The sequence below is a fragment of the Ambystoma mexicanum genome, chromosome 5p, assembly GCF_040938575.1.
Source record: "Ambystoma mexicanum isolate Mex_15411 chromosome 5p, UKY_AmexF1_1, whole genome shotgun sequence".
NCBI lineage: Eukaryota > Metazoa > Chordata > Amphibia > Caudata > Ambystomatidae > Ambystoma > Ambystoma mexicanum.
The window spans coordinates 668,954,778-668,977,534 of record NC_090930.1 but is presented as its reverse complement, the minus strand read 5'-3'; the positions used below and the strand labels follow the sequence as shown (position 1 = coordinate 668,977,534).

General features: G+C 45.9%; 1 protein-coding gene across 2 annotated transcripts; it reads left to right on the top strand.

Moving 5' to 3' along the window:
* Positions 1-214: 214 nt before the first annotated feature.
* Positions 215-11,972, top strand: SLC25A53 (solute carrier family 25 member 53). 2 transcript variants are annotated; one of them, XM_069613043.1, is made up of 2 exons: positions 215-742; positions 10,372-11,972. In XM_069613043.1, the coding sequence occupies exon 2, from the start codon at positions 10,380-10,382 to the stop codon at positions 11,259-11,261; it is 882 nt and encodes a 293-aa protein (XP_069469144.1). In that variant the 5' UTR covers positions 215-742; positions 10,372-10,379; the 3' UTR covers positions 11,262-11,972. The 2 variants fall into 2 exon arrangements, with proteins under 2 accessions (XP_069469144.1, XP_069469145.1); XM_069613044.1 differs by lacking the exon at positions 215-742 and adding an exon at positions 8,206-8,442.
* Positions 11,973-22,757: the final 10,785 nt, after the last annotated feature.

Sequence of the window (22,757 nt, the reverse complement as noted above, 5' to 3'; positions counted from 1 at the left end):
CTAAATTCTGCTTTGCTAAAAAAAAAAAAATGTTGACTCCATTTTAATGCAAATAAAATAAAAAAAATAAAAAATAAATGCATATGAATGTGCAATAGATGTATGTACTGCCGGAGCAAGGACATCACAATACGTCATTCCCGGAGAGACCACACATCACAGCCAAGCCAATCGTTACGAAGATGCTCCGAGGTAATTGAAAGACAACGCAAGAGCTAGAGGCGCGCGTCAGTGAAATATGGCGCATGACTCACAAGGGCGCCGGTTGCAGCTCAACAGTCAGAATGCTTCGCTTTCTTTTTTGGGGCTAAAGCCGCTAGTCTTCCATTGAGGAAGAATGCATTAGAACACGCACGCTCTGGCTGCGGCACAGAACCTCGCATGCTCTACTAAGACAATGCAACGCTGCCTGGGTTTTGTGAAGCCGGCTCGACGCGCGTGCAGCGTGACTTGGGCTTGCGGATCCAGAGCGCCTGTTTGCTGGAGCAGGGCCGCCTGCGGCCTGAGATGTGCAGGTTTCAGTCTACATCCTTCAGGCGGCAGCTGAAGACGCGGGCGCGTGAGCCAATCCCCGCGCGCCTGGGAGGCGAGGCTTCTTCCTGTGCAGCATCACACACTCGCCACCCGCATCCTCCCTGCGGTATCTGAGCCCCGACAGGCTGCAGCCTCCACACTTTCGCTTATATAACTGCACGGCAGGGGAGTTAATGAGAGGCAGAGGGACGTAGCTGGCATTTATAAGGTAACAGGTGACATGGCGTTTGAGTCCCTCGGTTAATGATGGTATGGTTTTCTCACTGAAGTAGCATTGATTATTTTCCTTCTGATAGACTGCATCGCCGTTCACGCGCCCAGCAGTGACTCACAAAAGACACTACAATAGGCGACACGGGGATTCCCTCACGCCTGCCAATACGGGAAGGGAATCTGATTAGACACTACAGTGCTCAGTAGGCATGATGCGCGATCGGAATCTATTGCACGGACGAGTGACAACGGCATAGTTCTCCATTTTACATCATGCATTGTGTGCATTATGCAAACGCACAATTGCCATCGTAATGGTGTGGCGCACAGGACAGTAGAAGAAAAGACGCGGTGCACCGCACCGCAAATGCAAGGCTAACAGTACACGAGCACCTGCCTGTATTCACGGCTCCGCACTCCCTCATAGCGCCTGACATTCACAGAAGTCCGTGCAGGCACGGCGAGAAAAGAGAGATAAACAGACAGTACGTTTCGGCGTTGAGCCTCCCATCCGGAACCTGACAATTTAGGATTTGAATAATGCCCTTAATGACCTATCAAATCTTTTGTTTTTGTAAACAAACAGGATGTCTTCAAGGTGGCTGATGGCGGGGGAAATAACATAAAGAATCCCACAGGGCTAATGTAATGTCCACCGCAAGCACCCACTTAAGAAAGGTCGCAGTATCTCGATGCCAAGCATGGCAGTGCTTCCCCCCTGACCAATAGTGCCCGGGGATACGGAATTGCACGTAAAAAGGCCTGGCATGCTCCTTGGGAATATGATATAATAAACAAGTAGATCATTGATAATCATTTCGATCAGACTGGTCTACCAACATCACAAGACATTTCAACAAAATGGGATTGTCCTCAACATTTTACAACTGTAATTGTGATATGTTTAAGCAAATACCTACAATTAAAAGTGACACATCTCTAATAATACATGTGTGTGTCTGTTTGATATTTTAAAATTCTACATATTTTCTTAATTAAATAATGTCCCTTCGCGAGTATATGTGTTCCCAATTCCCAAGATGTACATGTTTCTGTCCATAAAGTGTATTAATTTGGTACACTAGCACTGTAGCAAGTATTTATAGTGTTAATATCAAACTATGTAGACTAGTAAAGTAATCGTATTCCATGTTATACATTTTCAGAATCTGGTTCCAACAAGGGAAGATTCCCATACTTGCTACAGTAATTACTGCATCAGCAGGTTTCCCTGATTAGAGTACCGGATTCTTGGGGAAGTACTTGGGGAGCAGAATATTTGAAAATATTGTGACAGAAGGTTGTTTGTAAACGCGTTTTGGCCGGTAATATTGGTCAAAGCAAACAGCTGCGTGGTGCACCGAGTGGCCCGCATCAGCCAATGAAAGGGACACACACCCTGGATCCCCTGCCATTCATTGCCCTGTTATGGTATATACCATTCTGAGCCTTCTGGGTGAATACGAAGCTCAGGGGTGCTTCTCATGCAGGATATTTGATGTCCCAAAGAAATGTATGACTTTAAATAAAAAGCAAAATCAGGAAAGATCTGGTCAGACAGATCCACGTGTGCGTGCCTGCCACATCCCTCACTTCTTCACTGACTGCGTGCAGAGGCGGGACTACAGGGAATGTTTCTTTGGGCGAATAGTAGCAGTCTGTGCGCTCTACCTGTGATTTAGTTTAGTTTCTTTGAGTATTGTTCGTTTAGGCCCGCAGCCAAACTGCGCTGAAGATACCGAAAGATAAACATTTATCCTAAGTTATATTATTTAATGGAGCGTTTTGCGGCTATTTTCCTTGTTCAGGATCCGAACCCTGGTCATCCAATTACAGGCGGGGAGCTTGGCTGCTGTGCCACATGGAGCTGCTTGTAAATCCACTGACAAATGTCAGTATCACGTTATGCTTCTGCAGGCCGCCTGTAGTACCACAGTTGGCCTTGTGCACCCCCATGACAGTCTTGCTTAAGCAAGCTGCTCTTGTTTGCCAGAGATGTTGGAGTGGCTGGGGCAGGATCAGGATCATTGTGACCACGTAATGAAAATATCACAGTAGCACTGCCGCTCCCCTGGAAATGTTCAAAATAATATTTAAAAAATGGTGCAATTTCTTTTATGTGGCTTCTTTCCAAATTCCACATTGTACATTTCCACTTTAAATCACTTCCATGACACTGGTACACCCACTTTTAGTACATTAAGTTTCCATAGACACGCTGTACAGTAGAAGCCTACCAGGGTAGCTCAGCAGGTTGACAGACCGATGCTGAGATGTTATATATTGAAAACTACAGGTTGTTAATCGTATGACTTTTTGCAATGCCTTATAAAAAAAAAGTGCTATAAAATGTGTTTGGCCAGGGTATGGGTTGGGCTGGTTGCTTGCTTATATTCAGGGCTGAGGTGGGGATATTTCTGCCCCTGTAGTGAAAATCAAAAGTTGGTACCCATGAACCCACAGTTTAATTTTCTAAAAACTGCTGTCAGCATAACAGAAGCATTTATTTGCGATTAACCAGTTTGACAAGCATTTAAAATCTTTATAAATATAACTTGTGCTAAAACACAGAGGGGCACACAAATAATGATAATGATGTGTTATTTATATAGCGCCTTAATCCAAAGCGGTTTACAGAGCACATATTTACATGCAATATCACCCAACTGAAATTGGTACTCATTTATCGACCTCAGAAGGATGAAAGGATGAGTATGCCTTGCCGGGACTTTAACCTGCGACCTGCAGATCACGCTCAGATCGCAGCAGCGAGCGCTCAACCCGCTGAGCTATCGTACCGGCAAATAACGGAGTGTGTTGTGTCTGACAAAAAAAAACATTTCAAAGAAAACTCGTGAACGCAAGCAGCATTTTTCAATTTGGAAATTACTTTTTTTTTATGGAAGTGTGAAATGCACATTTGGAAAACAATAGTGTGCTTAGCATGTAGAAAGCCTGCATAAAACGCAAAGGAAGGGGCACAAAAATTACAGGATATTTGTGTGGAAGTCCAACAAATATCTGTCTTTTTGAGACAGCTACTAATAAATAATAATGCAACAAAGAGGTTTTTGAAGTAATATATTCGTGAAGGCATATGTTATTCCATCTGTTTAAAGAGGGGAAATAATGCAGCCAAAAAAATATTGGTAAAAATTCTGAGGTTTATAAATATCCCCATCCCGATATCGCCTGCTAGTAGCTCTCCTCTGTTGGCCTCCACTGCAAGTAGCTCTAGCTAACGTTAAGGTTGGAGACCCCTGGTTAGGGTGTCCCCACAGATTTTCAAATTATATAATAACTTGTGAGGTATACACTTGTTAGTGTTTTTCATACAGGTTATATACTTTATTTGATATATTTTCCATTCATTTCATTAACACGAGTTAATTCACTTAGTGTTAATTCTATTTTGTTCCATAGACATCGTTATGATACAAGCTATTTAACTTAGTGTATTCCTTTGTGACAATAGCAGTGACTTTTTTAGTGATTCTTTATATAGAGCATTTCATGCAAGTGTGAATTGTGTTATTTATTACAAAAACCATGTGTGCCTACATTTCTTTGCACATGCTACTGTTTCACCGTTTCTTGGGCTTTGTCAAGGCACATTCTTTACTTTGTATTGTGTGTCAGTTTTGTATTTCACTTCACATTTTAGTGCATATATTTCAAGTTTATGACACGCAGCAATTTTGCATAAGCTAGCAGATATATACATAGGATTATTCCATTCTTTCTTTTTTTATTGCTTTACAAGAGAGAAAACTTCAGTGGGTCTGAAGAGTTCAGTGTGGGAGAGGCTTGGTTAGTCTGGGCTGCTAGTGCGCAGGAAGAAGCGCCACACAGTTATGTCAGGGTTACTTTTGGGAGTTGTAAGCAGGTTGGCTTACCTCGGTTGCCAGGTAGTTGCACTGGTGTGTAGTTGGGGTTCTGCGTTTGCTTGGAGTGTTTCTTCCCGTCTCTTAGATCAGTATTCTGATTGCTGTTGCTTATATAAACGACCCTACGGTTGTGCTTGGTGCATAATTATTCTATTCATTGTGAGGTTCCCGTAGTGTACCTCGTGAGGTTTGTGCTAGATAGTTGCGCATTGGTTGGCGACGGAGCAACTATGGTTTGTGCGTGTACATTCGTTGTTGCTGAACATTTCAAACCCGGTTGGTGATGGATTATTTGTAATTCGTGGTTCATATTTGAACAGATACTTTGTGCTTATAACATTTTGTGCAAAGTGGTTCATAACTTCATCAGCATTCCTTATATGTATTCGTTTTCTTTTATAGAGTTTGGCCTCTGTGTATTCTGGTAGTGCAGCATTTGTTGGCTGAGGCTTTAAATTTAATAAATAGACCATTTGTATACACAGTTGGTCTACTTGCAAGGTTCTGCATTATTAACATTTGATGCAAAAGTCTCTATTTTTGGCAATCCGATGTTATAGGTGGTGTGCGTCTGGCATATATGAAGTCAGCAAGTGGCTTGATATACTTCAGATGCTACTCTGGTGCGTTTAGATGAATGTTGTGCATGTGGACGTGGTTTTTGGGTAAGTCGGGTGCTTTTAGAGTGCTTTCATTAGCCGTTTGAATCCTTTCTACGTCCCTTCCCTCTGTGAAGCCTTGCCGCGGTCGATTTGTTCCCAGGCGTGGTCAAAATTGTGCCCGCGAGGTGTGCTCCAGTGCGTTCCTTATCAGCGTGTGGATTCGCATGGAGGTCGGTGTCCTTGCGATAATATGCTATGTTCTGTTAGAGATCTTTGTGCCTTCTAGCTTCTAGAATCGCATTGTATTTAATAGCTTTTTATTATTAACATTGATTCTATTAATATAGCAACAGTTGAGTTACCCGCGCTTTCTAATTCGCATTGCAATGTTATAGAAAGCCAGTCGTTAGGGATATCAAAATACATTTCTTATGTTAGAATTATGATTCAAATTGAATCGTGTGGCGTGCGCGGGAGTGTTACCCTTTAATCACAAGCCCATGTCACTTGCAGGGGGCCGCAGTTCCTCCCCGGTTCCGTGCTCGGGTCCCCCAGTCGTTCCGGTGCATTGAGGAGGAATGACATGCAGTTCGGCGTTATAAAGTTTTACTCACGTTGTAACAGGTCATGTGACAATTGCTGCTTCAAATTGCTGATCACTGTTTCCATCTGGTGCGTCACATGGTTCTGTGTTTACAGGCTTATTCGCCTAGCTCAGTGGTCCTTTCTAATCCAATGTTGCTTAGCGCTTGATTCATTCATTGGGCCTCATTCCCAGTTTGGCCAAAGGGATACCGGGCACCAGTAAGGACACCGGTGCCGGTAATCCCTTTGCGCCCTATTCCGAGTACCCTTAGGGGGTCCCTTCCTTAACGCTTGGTTTCACCAGGCGTTAAGGACGAGACCCGTTAAGGGACTTTAGAGCAAATAACGGTACCGCAAATTGCGGTACCCTTATTTGCTCCCTCCCCATTCCCATTGAGCCCTATGGGGGCTCAATGGGAATGGGGATTGCCTTTTTCAATGGGGACTTACCGGTCCCGCAAAGGTCGGACTAGACAAGTAAGTCCCCATTGAACCAGGTCGGAGTCGGAACCGGTTTTGGAGGCAGCAATGGCGCAAATAGCGCCATCGCTACCTCCAAACTCGGAATGAGGCCCATTCTATTTGTTAAGTCGTTAAGGAAGCTTCGTTTTCTTATCTCCCATAGTTTCGGCGGGGTGTCATAGTGACTGGCTCTAGAATCTTAGGACTTAAAGCGTCCTTCATGAAGCGATGTACCGTATTAAGTTTCATCATTTGTGCATTTGTGACTTTCTGCATGTGGTTTGGCAGTGGTTTCCCTCTGAGTGAGTTGGATGCCATGGGTGATAATTGTATTTGGTATTGTAATGTTGTCAGCATGTAGGTGCCAATATGATAATGTTCTGCTGTATACGAGCTCTAAATGGTTAAATAAAAAACTATAGGCTCATATTCCGTATTCCAGTAGGGATTATACAATTGTTATCATTATGCATCTTGATCGAAGGAGGTTCCTTCTGTGTGCGCTAGGAGCCAGGTTGGGGCTCTGGGCATTACATTTGGTGTAGTCATGTTGTTTACCACAATTGTTCCATTAATTGGACAATATATTTGGTATAGTCATGTTGTCAGCCCAATGATTTAATCAATTGGGGAATAGGCCCACGCATATTTGCCATGGAAATAGTAACTCTGCTTCACCAATATTCTGCGTGCCCTTTGGCCTACTGCTGGTTGTGTTGTGTTGGGTTAGGTGGTTGCTGGTTGAATCTATGTTGCTGCTGAATGGTGTGGCACAATCACCGTTAAGTTTGCTAATGATCTATGTTACTTCAATTGGTTGAGGTCGCGTTTCTTGTGGCAATGGGCAGTGAGTGATGCCAACTCCCCAGGTCCCACTTCCATTTGTTCACAGAAAGTGGTGCATTTCTGTGTCAGTGTTTAAGCCTTCTGTTGTAGCTCTTACATCACATATAAAGCGGCATTCATTTTGGCGTAGTCGTTTTTCTCTGTCACCTAGTCTTTCATCCTGGTTTACATGTTTAGCCCCAAAGAATTTGATGTTCTCCTTGTTTTCATTTTGGTGTTTTTTTTCTCCAATGTTCCGATACTGCTGATGGGTTGTCCTCATTTGTGATGGTCCCCAAGTGTTCCCTGATTCTTATTCTCAGTTCACGGATGGTGCTCCTGACATAAATCTTGTTACAAGTACAGATTATTAGGTAAATCACATACGTAGTTCTGCATTTTATAAAATCATTGATAATCACATGTTTACCATTAGCAGTTCTGTAGCTTTGTACGTTATTTGGGGCATGTCTACACATGCTGCAGTTTGAACATTTGTAGAAACCCTTAAGACTCTTGCCAGTCAGTATGTTTGTCTGGAGTTTGTGTTTGTTAATTTTCATATAGCTTGGGCTCAGTTTAGAGTGTAATGTCGGTGCCTTTATATATACTATGTCAGGTTTGTCCGGTAGGTATTCGGTCAGATCTGTGTCCAGTTCTAATATATACCAGTTTTTCTGGAAGATCTTCCTGATCAGTTCGTTGTTTCCTGTGCATTGTGTTATCATTCTTATTTCTCTGGGTGTTCAGGTCTTATTTTTTTCCTTTGGTTTCAGGTAGTCCTCTCGGTTCCTGTTGTCAACTTTGTTCATTGCTTCTTTTATGCAATTTGCTTCATATCCCCTTGTTTCTAATCTTTCTTTGATGGTCTTGCATTCCGATTCATATGTCCTTTGTTGCATGCAATTTCCTTTGTCCCTGGTGAATTCTCCTATAGGTATGTTGTGTATGGTGTTCTGGAGGTGACAGCTGTCAGCCTTTATGGTAGCGTTAACCTCAGTCTTCTTTCTGTATGTTCTTGTCTCCAATTTCCCATCTTCAATGTAGGGTATATTTATCTTTATATTCAACGACAACTACTATCAACAAACAAAGGTGATAGCCATGGGCACATGCTTTGCACCATCATGGCCAACCTATTCGTAGGAGAATTCAAAAAGAAACATGCAACACAACACCCAGAACTATCACACAAAGTGATCAAATGGCAAAGATGCATTGATGATATTTTCATAATATGGAATGGGAGCGAAACCGAAATGATGGAATACTGCGAATACCTTAACAAAAACAAATTTGGATTAGAATTCACAATTGAAACAAGCAAAACAGAGGTAACATTTCTGGACCTATACATCTAATTGATTATCTGTATGGATTTTTCTTTCCTCTCCTTTGTCTTTGGTTCCTTTGTAGTAATTGGCCGTATCGTATGCAATCGTGGGTACTTGGATTCTGTTTGGAACTGTATTTACGCAATGATGATCCATACTGCAGATAATTGTTATTAAGATTTGGTGCAACCGCACAAGACTTTAAGGTTATTATTTATTGGTTAAACTAATCTATGGTAACATGTGTAATGTGCTATTGATGAAATACAATAGTGACTTTGGGATGTTTCTCTGATTGACAGATATTTGGTGGAATATATTACCTATGCTTAGCCAAGTTGGTAAGTAAGCTAAACAGTGTCTTATTGAATAGAGTGAGGGTTAGTCGGGTCTGTTGAGTTAGTATGTGATCCAGGGCTTTACCTAATTCACATTATTTAATTTTATTTTCATGTATCGTGTAGCGACCCAAGCAAATCAGCAAGTGGAACTGGTAACTATACAAATTAATTGCCCTGACTATGAGATATACGTGGTGTGACACACCACACTCTTGATCACTGACATCAACTAATTTTTAAATTGACTAATGGGTTCTCCTTATTTCTGTTTTTTCTATCTGTTTTTTCCTATTATTTTATCTAATTGTATTGGTGAATTGCAATTTGCTGAATGATTAATTGTAAAATGTTAATTTGAATATTATGATTATTTTGATTGGAATGAAACATGACAATGGGTGTACAACATATGATGTTTTTGTACACAAAAATAATGTTTTTGTTCCATGCCATCCAATGATGTGCTTTGGTTTTGCTGCATATGTTTTTTTTAAATGTATGACTTTGATCAACTATTATCAATTGTAATGAATGATTTCATTGTAATTGACTATATAACACAGCCTCAGAAGAAGAGACAATTCTCGAAACACGTGTCAGGCTGATCTGGTTTACAATTAAAAGATGCACAACTGTGCATTCAAAATGTGATTGTTTGGCGCAATGTGACTGTACAAAGCCAATGTGATAGTCTACTTGAACTGTGGAGTGTAGGGCAATACACCCACGATTTACAAATCAACTGCAGCTTCCAAACATCCAATTACTATCATTTTTGCAAGCGCTGGGGATCTCTGTCTTTGTTTGCTCCCCTTTCTCTTTGAAGTGAAAGGGGTATCTATCAATGCTTGAAATTTGCATGGCGTCTGCTTGAGCCCCACCCTCCAATTTCATCAGGCGCTACCTTCTGCACTACAGTCCTTTGATGGCACCTGAGTAAACACCACCTACATTAATAAAATGGATGTGTTTTCGGCAATGCGTGTTTACTGTGGTTTATGGTTCCGAGACCTGGATTTGCTAAATCCTCGCTTTGTTTTGGACTGGGATGAGAAAAAACAGGCTAATTATGTAATTTGCGGTAATCTTTATTACTCGTCACAGTCCTCATTGCTCCCCTACTGGTCAGAGTCCTCATCGCTCGCTTACACTCTGTTTCTGCATCGGTCTTTGAACTTGGTTATTGGCTTGAGATGGACAAGAGGGCATGGGGCTCGAGCAACACTTTATAGTCCATCTCAGAAAAGGGAGGAGCTATGGGTAAAGGTTATTGTTTTACTGCTTACCAGCAGAGGTCTACCTGGGGTTAACACCCTAACTATGTCCAGTATTGTGAAGAGGTAGATAAGTAGTCGTAGTCCATGGTCTCAGTTTTTTTTAATTCATTTGTATTAATGGATTCCGTGATAATTGGTGTTGATAGAAGCATAAGAAAGGTGTCCGTTCTGGAGTCTGCTTTTGTGCTCTTATTGAACCAAAACATTTAAAGCTGAGCAACAAAGATGACTGTAAATAAAAAACAATGTTTTAAAAAATTAGGCTTCTTTTAATTCCCTCCATTTTATGTTTTTCATCCACATTTTCGCAGTTCAAAGAATGAAGGAAGATGGCACCCGCAGAACGAACGACTTCTGGAGCACCGGGAGCTACACCATTGGGGCTGCCTCCAGTTTTATGTCAACTTTCGCAACCTTTCCCATCTACAAAACCATCTATCGCCAGCAGATACATGCGATTGCCATGAGGGAGGCGGTTCGGCAGCTCCGCCAGGAAGGCCTCCGTCATTTCTACAGGGGAGTATACCCACCGCTGCTGGCAAAAACAGTCCAAGGAACGTTGCTGTTTGGGACCCATGATACCTTGCTCCACTTCCTCTCAGGAAGTACCTCTGGGCCTTACAAGCTTAGGGACCGTTGGACCGCCGGTTTGTTTTCTGGGTCTGTGGAGGCCTTCCTCCTGAGCCCCTTTGAACGCATTCAAAATATCATGCAAGATGGACGGAAGGTTGCTAGATTTCCACAAATTCACACCATTGTGCGAGAATTTAAGTCCTATGGGCTGAGAGAAAGTCTTACCTTGGGCTACTATCGGGGGTTCTTCCCCATTCTTCTAAGGAATGGACTGGGAAGTGCCCTATATTTCTCTTTCAAGGACCCAGTCCGTGATATCTTGTCCGAGAAGGGCTTGCCCAGCTGGTTGCCCGCCCTCTTTTCTGGCAGCATAAATGGTACTGTGACATGCTTGGTGCTATATCCCCTCAGTGTGCTGATTGCCAACATGCAATCCCAGGTTGGGCGAGATTCTCTCAGTGTCCATGAGTGCATGAGGACCATTTGGGAGTCACGTGGAAGGAAGATATCACTTGTTTACCAAGGCAGTTCCCTTATCATCCTGAGATCATGTGTGACGTGGGGTCTTACGACGGCCATTCATGATTTCTTAAAAGCAAAAACAGAGGGGAAAATTAAGAAACTGTGACCGTATTGTGGGGTTTTCTCAATCTTTATTGACTTTTTTAAAACTGAAACTGTAGCAATTTATGCGATGTCATAGGTATTTCTTACAAACGTCCAGTTCTGCAGTTGATTATTTCAGGAAGTCCCTTCTTAAGATATTTTATGGTGAATAATAGAATCATGTAGAAAACACTTTTTCTTTCATGTTCTATCCAGTGGCGTCGCCAGGAATCAAATTTAGGAGGGGGGGCAAAGAGGGGGCTAAAGACAAAAGTAGGGGGGCACAGACAAAAGTAGGGGGCTGCCTATGAAAGGCAATATGTGACGTCACACACACTCCTGTAGAGAAGCTTTTGTGCACACCAACTACCAAACCCCACTGCACCTCCCGTCCCATCAGAATGTAGGCACACAACCATTAAGTCACTAATGACCCATCATTCACAGTTTTGTGTGCTACATTTTGATTGGAGGGGCTGGTCTTGATGGCAGAGGGAATTTAACAGCTCTTCATTGTTGATTGCGGCCCTGTGTGTGTGCCGTACAGGCAAACACAGCACTGCAGACAGTGCAGAGTGAGTAGCCGGACCCTCCTAGTGACGCCACTGGTTCTATCTTCTAGCAAATCCAATAAGAACAGCAACTGCCAGTTGACCACCTTATATAATCAACTATTGTGTCTTTTCCTACCCGATGTAAGAGCATTACAGTGTTTTATAAAGTAAGAAATGCATACAATGGAGTACGAAAATCATAGCTTTGAGTCCTACCTCTCAACCGGCTACGCCTCAGGCCATTTGGAAAGCTATTTTTCCAGGCAAGTGAAGAGATGCAATCATTTGTGTATCCCTGCACTTGCGTGAAAAAAACTGTGTTGTTAACAGTTTTCGTTTTTTGTAGGCATGGGATAAGCATTTGTCAGACAATGCCATAATAGTACTCCCTGGCCAAAAGAGGAAAGGAGCTAGTCGATGGTTGGAGTACCTGGCCATGTGATAGCGGTGCCTAATACTGATACACAAGAACATACCGTTGGCCTTGCCAATGTCCGTTTTTTTTCCTCAAAATTAAACTTTATTGGCATTTCAGGTACTGCATTACAAACCATCAGGACACATTTCCTAAAGAACCAACCCAAATGAATCCCCCTCCCATGCTCATCTCCCTCCCTCCCCAGCGCCCACCCCCCCATGCAGCACGTTCTAATATGTCCGTTTTTTTAAAGAGGGCTTCAGTGCAAGGTACATATATAAATCAATTGGTTGAAGGGCCACTTGTTTGAGGCATTTTTATTAGACCAGAAGTGCATTTGCTGCTGCAATTAAGCAATTCATTCTCAGCAGACTGCTTAGAAATAACACTGGCATGCCAAAGCTAGATTTTCCTTCCTGAGATAGCTGGCTCAAAGAGACAACAGGGGGATGTATTTAGGGTGGAGAGGGGCAGGTGGTGGGTGGGAATGGCCCTGGGGAGTACCAGGGCCATGAGCAGTAGAATAGTGTATAAATAACCAAACAACACCCACAGGTTGTATGCCCTTCTTCATATGTCATCTCCTTCCTAGCAGTATTCCAATGCAATAGTTTCAGCTCATAAATGACACCCAAGTACTGCCTAATAGCCTAAACTAAAAGTTAAGCACATGTAAATATGCACAATGCATGTGGGTCAACAAGAGCATATACTGTGTTTTCCTGCAATTTTAGGGTACACATAACTTTGCAAATACATGAGCAGTGACCAACCAAATCATGCCATTTTTTTGGGGGTGCACTTGCAGCAAATTCTTTCATGACACCACTCAAGAAATCTAATGAATAATAGTGTAACTGCCCAGCTGCAAGGTCAATATCTAGTAGCAACCGGATGGGCCGCTGCCATCATCCCCTCCCTGCAACATGATTTTAGTTTTTTGTGAGAGAACTGCAGCTGAGAGCCTGTATTGGTTATCTCAGACTGCATGGATCTTTAAATTGGTAGCAGGTCTTGTTGAGTTTGTTGCATAGTAAAAAATACTGTTAAGATCAAAATACACTAATATCTTACAAGAAAAAAAAAGTCAATGCAATCTTTGAGGAATGACACAGAAGCAGCATCAAATTAGCATCAAAATTATTTGGTAGATGCCAAAATCCAGAGAGGTCAACTTAAAGGAGTTTTCCCCATAGTTTCACCCCATAACTGCTAGGCTATTATGCATGCCTGTGCAAATGAGAGGAGCATTTAACCAAGGCCATCCCTCCTGATTAACCATCTGCATGAATCCTGCAGTGTTGCCCTAATTAAGCACGCTTTGGGATATGGTGAACCATTACCCAGAAAGTATGCGCGTGGTTTTAAGTCTACCTGCCAATCGATACATTTTACCCCAATAAGCAGCTACTTTACCATCAAAATATGTTTAAATTGCGACTAAGGCTGCATGGTTAGTATGTTCCCCAAGCCTTGCATGTGGATGCTGCAATAGTCTTGCCATGATGTATGGCAGAGGGCTAGGTGGACTGAGCCAGTTTTATATGTGAACTTAAACATCTTTCACAAGATTGCATGCCCATGTGGTCAAAGTGTGACGCTCTATCAGCAAATCCTTGATCCCAAACTATTGTTCAAGGTTGTCTTAAGCAGATCATTATTTTATTTCTACTTGTTTAGGATCCACTGGGCTGTCGTAATGATTGCTTACTGTGCCTTAATTTTTTACCTTCATGAGGATCACAGTTCGTCTATTTCTGCAAGGATCCTGATATGCGCAACATTAAGGTACAGCTCTCATGTACCCCTTCACTTGTAATTTGTCATGTCAGACCTCAAATTGCATGTGAACCTACTGGTGTACTTTCTTTTAAAATTAATTTCATGTAGCCTGGCCTGAATACATTTTGATTGTAATGGCAGATGAGGCCCGTACACACATTAAAACACAGATAGCACTTATTTACTAACCTCTGATAATAATTGGAATTTATTCAAGATCTAAATCAAGCGCAGGCATGACTACAACATCAATCTTTATCAGACAAATTAATCCTCCAGAGACCAGTTTGGCCTCGCATGCATTTTCCCAGGTTTGGTAAAGGATTCCTTGGTAAGGTTAGTTTTTCTCAGCTGTTACACAGAAATTGCCAGTTTGCACTTATTTTAGCCTTTCACAGAGCCAGGGGAAATCCTGTTCATATTTCACCATCTTTCTTCAAGTACCACAAGGACTGGATTCTCTCCAGAGGATGGCTAGACCATTTTCAGAATGAAATGTAACAACTATGAAATTTGAACAACCAACAACTAGAGGCACACTTGGAATAGCATTAGCCTAGAATGCTTCGAAGATAGCCCTTTTTTTGGTGAAGAAATTGTACCTTATGGTTGGGTTTACAAAAAAGGCTACACTCACTTCATATGTCTATACTTTTTTCAATTGTTTAGATATTTATGGCTGGTTCCACTTTGAGTGGGGGCAGGGTCCAATTGCTCACTTAAGGAGCTCAGACCCCTATACATTAAAATGCTAAGCTGTGGGCCAGCAAAGCAGAACACTCTTTGAGGAATGTTGCCAAGGTTTGAGGTGTTTCCTTGCCTTTGGCCCTGGACCATCTGCTTGCTGGATCATCCCAAGGACCAGTGGTAACTTCTGCTTTCTTGTGGGAGCTATGGCACTGTCCATTTGTTTGAGTAGAAGTGCCTGGAAGCCTGCCTGAAGATCAATCCTCTTAGCTATGCTATGGTTCATCAGTCATTAGTCAAGAAGGGAGACTGAAGTTGATGTCTCTGGGGAGCAAGCAATACTTTATTCAGTATTTCACCATTAACAATGAATACCAGAGGCCACCAGGGGGCGCACAGGCGATGGCTGCCTGAAGATGCTGCTCCCCCCCCGAAACTGGGGATTGAGCCCCCCCCGTAACCCCCCACGGAGCATCTGCGGTTCTCAGTGGCGGTGAACCCCGGGGGACCACCCCGGGCAAAAGAGTGATGCTGAAAGACCCTCGGGTGCCCGAGAACGAGGTCTCGTGGCCCAACGAGAGGATCCACGAGAGGCCCCGCCTGCCGCCGGAGCTGCGTGGGGAGTCGTGGTGCACGGTAGCCATTGAGGCCTGCAAGCGCGCCTGCCCTCTCCACCCCACCCCAGTCACGCTCCACCGTCGGGGCCCCGCGGCACAGGAGGACGGTACCGGCGCGGGGCGGAAACCCCAGGCGGCGGCGACTCGAGCCACGGATCCGGACCCGCCAAAGGAGAGGCAGCCCGCCTGACCTGAGCTCCCGAACACGGAGTCGAGCAATAGGGGCGCCGAGGCCCCGTCCGACGGACCCTGGCGAGGGCCATCAGAGTGGTGGACAGCGGACAACAGCGGGACAAGGCTGGTGAGGAAGGTGAGAGGCCCAGGCGGGAGGAGACTTACACAGTTGGTGGCTCCTGGGCTCCTTCCCAGGGCGAGTGCCCGCCTGGAGACGAACTCTAAAGAAAACATGGCCGACAGAATCTAATCAACACGCCGCGGGCGCTGCGCCCCCTTTCCCCGGGAGCTTAGCCTGGACCCTCTTCCGATCACAATTTGACACACATCGTTGCCACCTCCCCACCACAGGGATAGACGACCACAAGCAATGGGAAAAGGACGTGTAAAGAGTGTGAGGCCCCCACCAGAGGCCGGTGGGGCATGTGCCCGCTCTAAGATAGCCCCCCACGGAACAGTTTTGCCTGAAGGAGAGAGGGCAGTCTCCCAGCTGGATCATCGCTCTTGGCCCCTGAGGACCGCCGGCCGGAGGGAGAGGAAGGGAGATCGGATGAGTTGGCGCCACACCCTCCAGGAGTACCGTTACCAGGATGCCAGAAGGGAGAATAGCGACCCAGAATGGATGACCAGAATGACCCAGCCTGAGACCTCGCCCCCGCCCACCCTTACAATGGAAAAGGGCTTTACCCCGGTCCTGCAGGAGATCAGAGACATGCGGGCGGACATTGCCCAGAAAATTGAGAACATGGACCGTAGGGTGGACAAGGTCGAAGACAGACTGTTGCAGCTGGAGACCAACCAGTCCTCAGCAACGACCCAAGAGATGGACATGTCCCTGAGAATAGCCGCTCTAGAAAAGAGAGACGAGGAAAGGGCCAGGCAAATGGACGATTTCGAAAATAGGGAACGGAGGAACAACCTCAGGATCTTTGGGGTGCCGGAGTCAGAGGGAGAAACGGAAAGAGAATTGAACCGGGTGGTGAGGGATATCATCACCCTCCTTTTCTCTGACGAGATGATGACCGAACCAGCGTTTGATCGGGTCCACAGAGCGGGGGGCATAGCTGGGGGCCCCTGGTCAATTCTGGTCTGCTTTCATTACTACACCGAGAAAGCGAAGGTTCTGGAGGAGGCCAGGAAGACACAGGAGATAACTTATAATAATGCACAAGTGTCCATCCTCCAGGACCTCTCTTCATACACGCTGGCCAAACGCAGGATGTGCCGCCTTCTAACACAAATGCTAAAAGAGAAGGGGGTGCGCTATAGATGGGGGGACCCCTTCTCCCTCACGTTCGAATACGAGGGTCAACGGTCGACCCTGATTACAGAGGAGGACATAAGGGGAGCCATCCAAGAGTATGTGTCAGGCCCGACCCCGCGGAGAGAACCCACGGGATTCACAGCGGAAGGAGCCAGAGAACGCTGGCCACAAGGGGGGGGCTCAAGGAGGAGTGATTTCCGACATTAGCCCAGCCGGAGGCAGTAGGCTGGTGATCCGGCCAATTACCAGCAATGGTGGAACTATTTGGCTGGACGCCGGGGAGGGGGATGGGGGATGAAGGAATAGTTGGGGTTCAGTTCGGAGGGGGGACCAGGGAGCAATTGGGGACAGGTTTAAGGCCAACCTGGGGGGTAGGGGGAGGGGGCAAGGGGGATCAGGACATAACACAAAAGGAGCTGGAAAGGAAAAGTGCCATGAGTCAGCTATCCAGTAAGATGTTGAACCTAGACAATGGCTGAGGATCTGCCTGCCCTGGGCGTGGGTTCCCTCAATGTGCGGGGGTTGAACACCCCAACCAAGAGATCCTTAGTCTGCAGGGAATTCAGGAGGGCAAAGCTTGATCTGCTCTTTCTTCAGGAAACCCACTGGGCTCGGGGGAAGGAACCGAAACTGTGAGGAGGCGGGATTGGGGAGGTCCTCAGCGCATCCCACAGAACCAAGGAAAGGGGAGTAGCCATATTGCTAGCAAGGAATGTTGGCTTTGAAGTGGAAGCCACGGTGAAGGACCCAGAGGGCCGATACCTGTTGGCAAGGGACTCTTTGCGGGGCTCCCCTCTGACTCTGGCAGTTGTGTATGGCCCCAATGAAGGGCAAGCGCAATTCTGGGAGGGAGTGAAGGACAGATTGAAATTGTTTGTTCACGGGATATTGGTGGTGGGATTTTAATATGGTCCTAGACCCAACCGCGGATAGAAAACGCTTGGGGCCCCAGCCCACTAGGGCTGCAGATGAAACCATGGCCCGTACCTTCCAGAGGGTTAATGCGGAGCTGGGCCTGGTGGACACCATTCCGACTCCCAGGACGGGGCTCCCCTCTTTCACATACTACTCAGCAATCCACACATCATACTCCCGTATAGACTACATCCTGGTAGACGAACCCCTTCTTCCACATGTCTCTGGCCACAGGTTTGACCCGGTCCCTTGGTCCGACCACGACTTGGTCCGTACCACCATAGTGGGGGGATGGCGGAGTGGCAATAGAGGGCGATGGAAATGTTGAAGGATGAAGTTCTGGCACAGGAGGTCCAGGACGCCATCTTGGAGTATTTCGAGTTGAACGACAATGGCGAGGTGGGCACACACGTGCTGTGGGACGCCTTTAAGGCGACCTTACGTGGTGTTCTCATTAGAATGGGAGCCCATAAAAAGAGGGAGAGGGAGGCCCAGGAAAAGTCCCTGAGGGAAAAGATAGCCCAACTTCAGCCGGGTGGCCTCCCGGAGGTACCCCTGGAAAGGGATCAGATTGCCTCCCTAGAAAACTATAAACTCCAGTTGAAAGACCTCCTGTTACATAAGACTGAGCGGAGCCTCCAACTAGTGAAACAAAAGTATTATGAGAAGGGGGACAGAGCCGACAAAATCCTGGCCTGGAAACTTAGAGAGATCCAGAGGAACAGAACGGTGAAAGCAGTGAAGAATGATCGGGGATCACTAGATTACGACACCCCGAACATTGGAGCGGCCTTTCGCCGTTACTATGAAAAGTTATACTCGTCGGAATATGACGGGGATGACACTCAGATTGAGGATTTCCTGGACTCCATCCAGATCCCGTCCTTGTCAGGCGAAATGGCGGAGGGTCTAGAGGGCCAGGTGACGGAAGAGGAGGTGGAGCACGGGATCAGTGGGATGAAGGTGGGAACGTATACTTCTATAAGAGGTTTCGGGCTATCCTAGCCCCACATCGGTGAGGGTGTTTGACGAGGTGTTAGAGGGGGGCTCTCTGCCGGATACCATGATGAGGGCCATAATAGTGGTACTGCCCAAAGAGGGCAAAGACCCCACTGAATGCTCCTCATATCACCCGAGTTCCCTTCTTAATATAGATGTTAAGATTCTGGCCAAGGTGATAGGTAAATGGGTGGAGGGGATAATGCCTAAGCTGGTTCACGGGGATCAAGTGGGGTTCATAGGGGGCAGGCAAGGCTCTGACAACATCAGAAAGACGATAGACCTAATCCACCATGCCCAAGAATCGGCCCTCGAAGCAAGTCTGCTTTCCCTGGACTCCGAGAAAGCTTTTGACAGGGTAGAGTGGAGGTACATGCAACTCCTCCTCAGTCGAATGGGCTTCGGGGCTCACATCAGGAACTGGGTTTCTGCCCTATACGGGGCCCCAACGGCGAGAGTACAGGTGAATGGAGAACTTTCTGACTCATTCCCTCACGCGGGGGACGCGGCAGGGATGCCCACTCTCCCCTTTAATATATGTCCTGACGATGGACCCCCTGGCCATAGCGGTCCGAGCCCCCCCCAACATTAAAGGGATTAAAAGAGGAGAGGTGGAGTTCAAGCTCTCCCTGTTTGCTGATGATATTCTAGCATACCTGGTGGAGCCCAGCTCCTCGCTCCCCCCCCCTCCTGTCCCTGATGACGACCTTTGGGCAATTCTCGGGGCTAAAAATAAACACATCTAAATCAGTGTTACTCCCTATGAGGGTTCAGGACCTGGGGCTGGACCACCGGGATAGGTGTGCGGGGATTGTGGTGGGGAGGGACTCCATTAGGTACTTGGGTGTGCTCCTCACGAGAGATCTCTCAAAGTTGGCCCTGGCGAATTATGGGCCCATTATGGCGGAGATTACATCGGATCTGAGGAGGTGGGAAGGTATGATCCTATCCTCGTATGGGCGCATGACGGCGGTGAAGATGAATATCCTCCCGAGACTGCTGTATCTTTTTACGGCTCTCCCAACGGGGGTCCCTGACCAGATGTTTCGAGACCTACAGAAAGCAGTCAGAGAGTTTGTATGGCAAGGGCGGAACCCGAGGATAGGGAAGACCATTCTAACGTTACCTAGGGAGGAGGGTGGTTTCGGGCTACCGGACTTTCTTCTCTACCACCGGGCCGCCCAGCTAAGGGTCCTGTTGGAGCACATGAAGGAGGGGATGGGCACCTATTGGTCTTATCTGGAGGACATGGATGCCCACCCTCTGAAAGTACGCGACCTTCTGTGGTTGCCGCGTAAACACATCCCAAACAAACTGCTGACCCACCCAACCCTGGGACTACTTTGGTCGATCTGGAAGGAAGGACCCACAACTGCATACCTTACTTCATGGCCCTCCCCGATGTCCTCGGTCTGGGGCCACCCACTCAAACTAGGCAGCAGGGGATTCAGGAATGCCCAGTCCTGGTCGGATGGGGGGTTGGAATGGACGGGGCAACTGTTCAAGGACGGCGAGTTCCTCGAATACGAGGAGCTGCAAGATGCGCTTGGGCAGGGGTCTCTTTCAGTCTTTGAATATTTGCATCTGAAGGGCATCCTCTGTGACCAGACTTGGGGCCTGAACCTGCGGAAACAGTTGACCCCCTTTGAAAAGTTACTGGACACAGCCACAACAAGGAAGGGGGTAGTATCCAAAATGTGCCAAATATTGAACACTGTTAACTTGGAAGGGAGGAGAGGGTTTCGTGGGTTCTGGAATGACTTGGCGGGAGAGGCTCTCTCAGAGGTCGCATGGTCCAGGGTATTTAAAATAGCATTCCATGGGAACCTATTTACATCGGACATGGAGCACAACTTTAAGATCTTACAGGGATGGCACAGAGACCCATTGAAATTATCCAAGATGTTCTCGGCGGTGTCCCCCAGATGCCCAAGAGGATGTGGCCAAGTGGGGACGAGGGGTCACATGTGGTGGTTCTGCCCTAAGGTACAGGGGTTCTGGGAGAAGGTTCGGGGGTGGATGGCGGAGGTCACCGAGGAACTCCCACACATCCGTTGACGATGTTGTTGGGCCTCCCACCGGAGGAGGCGGAAATATATAGGTACCCAAGAATGTGGGAGACTATGTTGCGAGCAGGAAGAGTGGCCCTAGCGCAAAGGTGGAAGAGCCCGGAGGCCCCCTCTAAGGAAGACTGGCTAAAAAAACTTAAGAACATGTTCCTCATGGACAAACTGATGGCCATGGTAAACAACTAATCGAACGCCTTCCAGGCAAATTGGTATGGGGTTTACCAGGCATGGGGGTGGGACGCCCACTGACATTATGTAGACAACCTGGGCGTGAAGGCGATGGTGCCCAGAGAGTACCACTCAAGGACAATGGTGTAATCCACGGCCCGGGAGACAGCGGACCCATCTAAGCCAGCATTTACGCGAACGCATAGCACAGCTCCAAGGCATGGAACAACAAGTACTGATGACAACTCCTTCGGTTGGATTTTCGATGGGACACTGATCTGGGGGAAGGGGTGGAGTTGGGGGGGGAGAGGGGGGATGGAGGGGCGGGAGACCCCGGGGGTTTGATGATGATGTTAAACGTGATATTCATATTGCTCCTGGTGTTGTAATTGTTTGTTTCTGAAAAATTGCCAATAAAACCAAAGTAAAAAAATAAAAAAAATAGCAATGAATACAATATCACAGAACATCTGCATATTTATAAACATGCAATTCAAATACTATCATCACACGTTTAAACGTTTCAACAACATATTTACATAGTCCATTCGTAAAATGTGCATCTGTGCATGACGAAACAAAATTCATAGCTGCTGCAACATAATATTTTTAGTCTTGCCATTTTTTTTTCAGCCATAGGCGCCTTAAATCCTGCAATTTTGGGCAAGAGAATAAGAAGTGGATTAGATCTTCCTCAGAACCACTACCACATGTACAAAACGTAGAGTTAAAGAGCCATTTCATGCGTGCCCTTAAAGGTAAAACATTAAGACGAATCATAGCAATGATACGTCGCGGAATCGGTGAGCGGACAGCGCTAAGAGCAACCTTTTCACAATGAGCCCCACGAGCCTGCCTTAAGAACCCCAGTGAGCTGAATGTATCCATATTGTTTGTTGCCAGCACAACACTTCTCTTTCTGGCTTTCAAGAGTAATTGGTGTTTGGTGATTATGCCCTGACTCGGCTCACAAGGCCCAACACCACACATCTTGCATACACTTGCACAATCTTTTTGCCATGGGTATAGGACATACACCTGCGCCTTTTCTCTGGGGAGAACAGAAGAGGACCTTGAAGTTCCGAATTGGTAGCTCGAGTGCTGTTTCAAGAGTGCAGTGTGACATAGATGTTGGTAGCAATGTGGACAGGGACGTGACACAAGTTCAGGACTTTGCCGCATTGTCTGAACTTCAAAAACAACTGCGAGTGGGCTTCCGAGAATTTCTTTGGGTCTCTTGTCAAATATAGCTGATCTTATGCTGTTTTATGCTGAGCCTATGATTTCTGCATGGGTAAATATTGTTAATGCATGTGGGAATTTGATGGTTTGGCACTATTAGATCATTATTACCTACCGGTGGTAAAACTTGCAGATTCTCCAAAATACTGCAGGTGGTATTTCAGGAAATCAGAATGTCATCTTTTTGTTACATCAAAATAAAAATGTATTTTCATGTTTTTGGGGGTGGCAATAGGTGTGGCACACCGGTGAATCACACCACTATTGTACCATATAAACAAGTGCACAAAAGGTCTCTGACAACCCTTCTGTCCATTATACAGCAGGGGGAGTCTTCACATTTTCACTTATTTGGGTCCTCGGACAAATGTTTGTCCTTTAGTTTAAGAGATTACTAGGGCATTCCAATATTGAAGGTAGAAAAACGTGTAATTATGCTGTTTAAAACCTTATGGTGGAGGTAAAAATGTATTGGAATCTTATGCAGATTTACAACCTGTATCATATGGTATTTACTGCATGTGGCCTTCCTCGAAATAATACATGCAGCAAATACGTCATGACGTGTAATCAGGAGGTTGGTCAAAACATGTGGTATCTGAAATACTGCCTAATTCTTTCCATTACTA

Excerpts from the sequence above, each read along its gene's own strand:
- SLC25A53 (XM_069613043.1), top strand. The coding sequence starts at position 10,380 with ATGAAGGAAGATGGCACCCGCAGAACGAACGACTTCTGGAGCACCGGG.